Source organism: Bombus pyrosoma, linkage group LG13 (assembly GCF_014825855.1).
Source record: "Bombus pyrosoma isolate SC7728 linkage group LG13, ASM1482585v1, whole genome shotgun sequence".
NCBI lineage: Eukaryota > Metazoa > Arthropoda > Insecta > Hymenoptera > Apidae > Bombus > Bombus pyrosoma.
Window position 1 is genome coordinate 6,652,405 of NC_057782.1, and position 8,885 is coordinate 6,661,289.

General features: G+C 34.9%; 1 protein-coding gene across 1 annotated transcript; it reads left to right on the forward strand.

Annotated features, from left to right (window-relative positions):
• The first annotated feature begins 2,728 nt into the window (after positions 1-2,728).
• On the forward strand, positions 2,729-5,170 carry LOC122574378 (chitin-binding domain protein cbd-1-like). Its single transcript, XM_043741894.1, has one exon. The coding sequence runs from the start codon at positions 2,729-2,731 to the stop codon at positions 5,168-5,170; it is 2,442 nt and encodes an 813-aa protein (XP_043597829.1).
• The last annotated feature ends 3,715 nt before the right edge of the window (positions 5,171-8,885 follow it).

An 8,885-nucleotide genomic window follows, 5' to 3' on the forward strand; every position in this document is an offset into this window, starting at 1 on the left:
CGGCTGATTTCCCCAGGTGGTGCAATATGTTCGGTCCATTTTGCTGTGAATGAGTTGTTTCCAGGACATAGATGATTTTGGTCTGGCCGATTCTTAATAGGGACAGTAGGCACTTATCTTCCCTGTTCATCATTTTCCATTTATTTTCTAAAAATAATAGTGGAAATAAGTATCCGAAATAAATTATTTGAAATAATTGCTTATTATTTTTATTCACATTAAAATTTGGTCAAGTCCGGGCTGCGTTTAAATGAGGTGCGCCAAAATTTGTAGGAAGTGATGCGTAACAAGTTGAGGAAAAAATGAAATCACACGTTGCAACGGGAAAGTGCAATTTCATTAAAAAATGCTGAATTCCGTTGCTAGTAATTCGTTTTCTACAGTTCTGTAGTTTCTTCCTACGGGATTAAGCATCATCGTAACCTCGTACAATACAATATCTTAGAGAAAGTATCTTATTTGAATATCTACAGGACACATTAACTAAATGTGGTATGTCGATTTTGATGAAAATTTGTAGATTCATAGTGCAGATAATAATACTGATCATCTACTTTTTCTTTGCCGACAATCGTTCACATTTCTCGGATGAAAACTCTCAAAATGCTGATAGATGCCCATGGAAAAATTTTATATTCTCAACAACAAATAAAAGCACATAAACAGATTGTACAGAATAAATCTGTTTCAGTACTTTCCTGTTTATTATTTTTTTATAGATAGTTGGCAATTTTAACTAAAGTTTGTATGTGTAAACTGGATATCTAAATTCGAAATACGGATAAATCAGAATTCCTATTTTTTGTAAATTGACTAAGATAATCACTGCATTAACTAACTTGAACAATCTTTTGCCTACTATAGACAAACAAAATTTTCTAGGCTTATTTGGGAGCCATTCTGGTTAGGAAATATTTAATCAGCGCATCTTTGCATTTAATGTGCTAGAAGTTATCACTGATATGATAAAAATTATCGTCATTGGTAAATACTAGTTCAATCCGCATCGAATATCCGAATATCTTCAACGGTGTCGCCTGCTGAATCAGTAGAACAAACTTATCTTACTCGGACGTGGTCGGAAGAGGAAGTAATTTTCCGAATATTCCATTGAATGAAAACGATATATAATGAAAATTTCATAATGTTTTAGAAATGTAGGTTAAATTTCTCTTCCCTGATACGTTGTCCAAGATGACCAACATCGTAGGAATATGTAGATAAACATAATCACATTTTCTTAACAGAAATCATAAAAGATTTTCACGACAAAATCATGCAAATATATATGAATGAAAATCGGAGATAATTAATTCATTATTATCAATAATATAGAAAGCCTTCGGCTTTTCGTGATATTGGGCTTATCGTGATATACAATTTACGATAAATATACGAAATATGGACAATGAATAACATATTTCCGATTTATAATTGCAGATATTTATGTTTTGATCGTTAAAACTATATTACAATCCTACCGTGTCGCGGTCTCATCTGTATCATCGTATAACAGGATAAGAATTTTAAGAACTTTCGTTTTAAATCTCAGTACGTCAAAAAATCCAATCGAATAATTCGATTCTATTATACCATGTATGTTTATACCATGTTTGTATTGTAGTTGTTTATTATTAGTTACTTCTTTTCATGAAACTCTTCTAAGAGTAGTCTACTTCTCTCATTAAAAGTGTTATACAGAATCGCTTGCTGCATATTTCCCGACATCCTCAACACTTTGATTACAGTTTGCATTCACAGTGCTCCTAAATATATATCTAAGTACATAACATATTTTCTGTATCGTCATTAAGCATTATTGTCCCAGCATATCAAACTTGATATGTGAAGTACGAAACGATAAGCCGATTTTTACCTGAGTGATAACTCTAAAATTACGAGTAAGATTATAATGAGATTTATCGTTTGAAAATAACGTAAGCTCGAATCGTTAAATGATTGTATCGCCCGATACAAAGCACTAAGATATGCTGATAGACCGATAAGTTAACTATAAAAGTCAAATCTTATAACTTGATAATGTCAGTTCCTCCCTAAAAACCGACTATAGGAGAGTGTGTTATCTTTCCATTGTTAGAAATAAATCTGTTGGAATGAGAGGTGAGTAATTTTATTTGTGATATAGATCGTAACCACGTATGTTGCTTTATTTTAGTTTTGCATATCATTATATCGCATATATTATAAGAACAATATATTCTTTGGTAGAATATGAAGAATCAAATAAATTTTTTCGGCTACTTGTGAACATTAACGACGAAGGAAGCCATTTTTAATTACGTATAACCATCGAAGATGAACATTTTCTGCTTACTTTAAATCACTATTGAAAATTGTTATGCTGTTAACTGTTACACTTAGTACCCTTATATTCAACACTGCGTCGTATATGCATTGATCAGGTTGCTACACTGACGATCAATACTCTTTTTAGTTACCTATAATCATTAACGATAACCAAATTCCTTTGTTTAGCAATAGTCATTATTAATGACGGATCTCGTTTTAGTTCCTCACTGATGATGATAATAAAAAATGTTAATCATTTATAATAGTTATTTGTAATCAGTAACTGTAAAAATTAAAATCACCAAATTCGTGACTAAATTTTTTGGAAGATTTCTTTAAGATGTAGGGGACATTAGTTTCCATTTCAACAAACATTAGCTTTTTCTTCATGACACGCAGGATAGTATCGACATACAGAATGGCAGATTCGATATTTTCTTCTATTTCAGATTTATTATTACTGGTCATTGCCGTTTTGGCAGTGACGAGGAACGCTGTTGCTGAAATACATGAAATTCCAACAAAATGTCCAGAATCTTCGGGCAACACCGTACAGCTTGCTCACAAACACGATTGTACCAAGTTTTACGAGTGTACCAACGGGCAGAAACTACTCTTGAATTGCCCAGAATTTGCCCCGGGACAGAAGCTACATTTCGACCCTGAACTTCAAAATTGTACTTTCCCATGGGAGGCAAATTGCGCGTCAAGAGCTCCGGATTGTTCAACGGACGAATTCATACAACCTCATCCCATCAACTGCAGCCTATATTACAAATGCGAGAACGGGGAAAAAGTCTTAAAAACGTGTGACGAGGAACAGCTGTTTTGTTCTGACTCTCTAGAATGCGTACACAAGGATGCCGCCAAGTGTAAAGTTTACGATTCATGTCCAACAGGTAAATTGTTGGAGGCTGTACTTCTGCCGCACCATCGTCAATCGCTGTACTATGAATGTGTCGATGGACAATATGCTGTAAAACGGTGCCCATCGGGCCATGAATTCGACGCTGGACGTAGACAATGTGTGTCTAATGTCCACTGTCCTGCAACCGGTACTAAGAGAATTTCTCATGAGACGAATTGCGGTTTGTATTACGAATGCGTGGATGGTGTGAAACTAGAGAAAGTTTGCGGAAATGGATTGTCTTTCGACGAAACCAAGGGTATATGTACCTGGCCTCCGAGACAGGAGTGTTCGTCGAACTTCGACCAAACCGACCTGGCCACATACTTTTTACCTCATGCAGTTGAGGAAAGAGATATCGTAGAATGTCCACCAGAGGGATATACACTCGTACATCATGAATGCTCTTGCGCCAGGTATTACTATTGCGAAGATGGAAATAAGTTTCCTGCCACATGCCCTAATGGCATGATATTTGATTATATTAGAAAAGTTTGCGATTTACCGGCTGCCGCCACATGTTGGAACCAAAAGTATACTCACGACGGTTACTTATATGAACATTGTTATCGTGCAGCTGAGTGTGCACCCTTTGATCATAGTCGTACTCCTTATGGAGAGTGCTCTGAGCTTTATTACGAATGTTCGAACGGTGTCAGATGTGATCGGTCGTGTGATAGGGGGTTAGTTTTCAATCCAAAAAAAGAGCAGTGCGATATACCCGAGAACGTCGGTGCCTGCAACGGCGATGAACCTACTACTACGACTACGACGTGGCGGCCGCCATATTGCATTGAAGGAAACCAAATACCTCACGAGTGTAACTGCTATGCATATTACGTATGCCGCCACGGACAATACCAATGGATGCAATGTCCCACAGGCGAAATATTTGATTGGGCGGAGAAGAGATGTATGCCAGGAAACATTGCTGAATGTCGCCCCTCTGGACACAATGAATGCCAAGGCAGTTGTTCGTCAAGCAGTGACCTGTTGCCGCACAAGGATTGCAACAAGTATTGTACATGCTACCACAGCGCCGCCACAGTTCAAACCTGTCCCCGCCATAAGTATTACGACCGGGGTACACAAAGCTGCCAGTGGCCAGAAGATATAAGTTACTGGCCGATGCAGTGTAATCCTTTCGACTGTAGGTTGGGTTACGAGAGCGTTCCTGATGAATGTCACTGTGACAGATATTATAAATGTTCAGGCAATGGGAGAATACCTGCACAGTGCGCAAACGGACAACTTTTTGACTATAGACAAGAAAGATGCGTTGACAGTAGATATGCTCACTGTTATGTGAGCCCATCATGTGATGAAACTAAGAATTGCGGAATCTGTGACACCACAAAACACGACACAAGTATTTACGCAGGTGATTGTCAAAAATATTGTAGATGCAGCGGCAGGAACGTGTATATCGAGCAATGTGCCAGCGGTTTGTACTATGATAATGTTTCAGGAGAATGTGCCTGGCCTGAAAACGTGGATTTAAAATCTATGCACTGCCCGCGCATAACTGACTGTACCAAAACTTCTATGTTTATACCCCATAATTCTGATTGTAAAGTTTACTATAAATGCGAAGACGGTGTCAAATATCTCGCAGAATGCCCTGGTGCATCATCTTTTGATTATGTACTTGGAACCTGTATGTATAAAGATGCCCATTGTTATCATGAATATTTAACAAATAGACCAGTCGATTCCTGTATAGGGCGCTGTCCGGAGCAGACGTCTTCTAGTCCGATTATCCGTTTGCAACACAGAGATTGCAGCAAATACTGCGTATGTTCAATGGGGGCTCCTTATGTCGTCAATTGCCCTGGATGTAGTCGGTATGACAGTCAAGAGCAGACCTGTGTACCATCAAGTTCTTGCAACTGCAACTTACGGGCAAACAAAACTTTTTGGTCGGATATACCATTTCTGAATAATTTTCTTTAAAAGCTATGAAATGAATTGCGCAATCAAAAAGAAATGAATTCGTAGAATAATCACTAAAGATAAATGGTATGTTGTAACACCTTCATCGAGTATCTCTGAATTCTAGAATATTACGATGTCACAAGGTTAAAACGTAATGCTGCTTTTATATATTGTCTAATTTATGTAATCTTTTAGAATGACTGCATTAAATTTGGCCACAGATGGCAAATTTTCTGTAAATAATAAAATTAAAGATAAATGACACCATTTAATTACCATTCATTCTTATACGTATACGTACCACGAAACGATATTAATTTAATTATATTCGATTCATCGTCATGTTTATTGTCACTATTTTATGTTGTAAAAGTGCGATTGATGAGCAAAAACATTACCAAAAATGTAGTAGTTACATACATAGCAAACGTAAATCAAATATACCATGTAAATTATAAAAGATCGGATTGTAAAACATTCGATGGAAATAAAAGTTGTTCGATATTGCAATGTATTCTATATGTTAAATGATTTTCGCAATGACGAAATATCCGCCAGATGTAGATACGGTAGAATTCCTATTATCCGGCATACTCGTGAGGGGAGTCAAATAATCAAATTGGGCTATATCTATGGAGTGATAAAAACGAAGAAAATAATTTGAAAACCGACCACCGATAAATATGTAATGCAATTTATACAAATAAAAGTAAAATATGCAAAACATGATATGTACGTTATACAACGTATGAAATATATGTCTAATTGACATTAATTTAATTTCCTTTACCAATTGATACACAGTAAATAGTTTAAAGTTGAATATGGAGACGTACATCCTTTATATTCATGAATTCTAATTCTTTTGTTTACTAGTTGCGCGTAATTGTATAAATGATATCGCGATGCCAAATTTGCACGCTTTTTAAGGTTCAAAGGCGATCTAGGAATTTTCGTTGACACGGTATCACTGTCTTTACAATCCTAACTCAATTATTTGTTAAATATGATATTAAAATTATAAATATATTTTTACTTAATTGGTTATATTAATATTCATGACGTAGACATATCAATACTCGTGATGTAGATTGTAATGACACTATGATAGAATATAATTTAACAAAGGTAACGGTATCGAAATGTACGGATACGTTAATCGATTCGATTAAAAGCAACTAATTCAAAACTAAATTACGATTCAATTGAAACACGATAATTTTTATTGCAAGGTACTTTTATTTTATTTTCGAATATATTTTAGTTTTCGATGAAACCCAGCGTTTCATCAATAGTAAACCCAAGTGTTATTTCTTGGGTTACACGATTTTATTTCTTTATTTAATTAACATTTTCGTTATAATCATTTATTAGCTCGTTCAGACTTTATTTTATTTCATAATTTTTTCCATGCCTGTAATCACTTTTGAAATTACATTATTTGAAATATTATCTCAAATAACATGTTATTTTATTTTGTTATAATTTGAAATAATTGTGAAATTCATCAGGTGACCTGATCATCTTGTATGAGTCTGCTTTATTTTGCAACAACCTTTGGTTTATTGCTTATTTGGTGCAGTGGCGCAACATCTACTCGTAGTTTGAGTTACGTTTGTTTACTTATTGATAATTACAGTATTATTGTTAATAATTTCTTTTTATATTTTCATAATGTTCCGAATTGTTTAGTACCATCAGTTATATATTTTTTTAATGGGATGTATTCAATGTGTCGATTTCGATACGTATCGTTGGTAGTATCAGATAATGTCGAAAAGTCAATTTCAATAATTTGTACAATAATTTTAGACAATATATGTGATTTTTCTTTGACATCCGCAGACTGCATGATCGCGGTGCGTGAATGAAATTTTTGTAAACATTGTTTATATGTGCTGTAACATTTTAATTATTTATGGAAGCAAAGGATTAGAGGAAACATCAATCGTCTCCATTCGAAAATTTCGTGAGGCGATTTTCGATATTCTGTTATGGATTTTAATGAGTAAACAGCTGCAATGATTAATGTACGATTCTTCTTATAAAACCTCGTGCAGGATGGTTTACGTCTTCAAACATCGTTATCTCTTTCTCTATGAGATGCTTATACAAAGTAAGCTGCTGTCCATGTATCGTTCGATTTGAGGATCCCTGTGTACCATGCTCCTTAGGCTGGCTTACTTTCGCTCGTGTAAGGAGGTATGCTCGCACACATGGGTATTTCAACTAACTATTAATTGCCAATAACTAAAAAATAAAGTCGAGGACGCAATTCTTTTATTCTCGATTTTTATCTTAACTCCACTTTAAAAATAATCCCTTAATTTTTTTTACACCTGTAGCCAAACGACCTATATAGTACGTGTTACATCAAATAAGATACAGGAAGAGGAAAACACTCATCTTTTGGAAGATGAATAAAATTTTCATATCCATGAAAAGTATGTGTCACAATACGAAAGCCACTTCATGATGGAACATTTATTCCAAGTAATATTGGAGAAGTAAAGACAAATGGGACTGTAACAGTTATTTGTAGAAACCGCACAAAAAAAGAAGGGAAAGTTAAGGAATCTTCTAGAACGATATTAAATTTTCGATCTCACTTGAAAAACATAAATGAGGGAGAGAATCAAATAATTTTATTGAGCATAAAAAACTAAAATGTTCAAAGAAAGCAGTTGAATGAATGAACACATCCACTTCTATATTTAAGAATATTATTTTTACGTGTTTTTATAAATAATCGTATTGTCGAGAGAAATTTGAACAGAATATTGTTAATATTGATACTGATTCTCTTGTGCCTTCGGCGACTGTGGAAAATGAAGAATTCGAATCCACATTTAAAAATATGGGCATTATATGGTGCATATAAAGTACTAGTCATTAACGTTACAAAAGCATTGCAAAACGCAAAATATGTTTCCTCTACTGTTGTTATTTGGTTCTCGAAAAATCGGCGATATTTTTCGCCTGAGAATATACTTGAAAGAAGATCATTGGCTTTGCCATAGCGTCGATCCAAACTCACGCATTCACTCATTTCAAACAAATTGCTCTGAAATTGCATAACGTTCACGCTTTGTATAAGTTAAGTTTTCTAAAAACTGTTGCAACAGTGATTTAGAACGGGCTCAATTTTGTCAAAACCTTTCCAAATTTTCGCGTGCGATGGGAAACGGATGTGGTGCATTTTGGGGAAATTATTGGCTTTCATGCCAATGGCAGTTTACTTACTTCACATCTTCGTCGTAGTGCTCATTCACATATTTATGATCGCATCTATACGTGTTACGTTTCAAAAATTTACATGACGGCGTATCATAAAAATGTGCTTCACTTTGGAATTTGTCGTTCGGTCCTAACAACTGTGAGATCATTGAAGAAAAAACTGAAATGATTCATTTTCTCAAATATTAGCTAATGCGGAGAAGATTTTAACGTTATATGAATCATTAGACACCTTATGTAACTCCACGGAGAGAGATTTCAATTTATCTTACTTGGATGAATTATTGATATGTCTGCGTCCTCTTGCGACTGCTATAGATAAAGTACAGACTGATAACAATATGTACTATGGATGTCTAATCTCACCATTCCTATATGTTCAGGAGCAAATTAATAAATCAAAACTTCGAAGTTATCCAATTCGGGAGCCTAGCTTAGGAACAGTTAGGACAAGTTCAAACGAAGGATTCAAAAGGTTTCTGTCTTTGGAAACCAA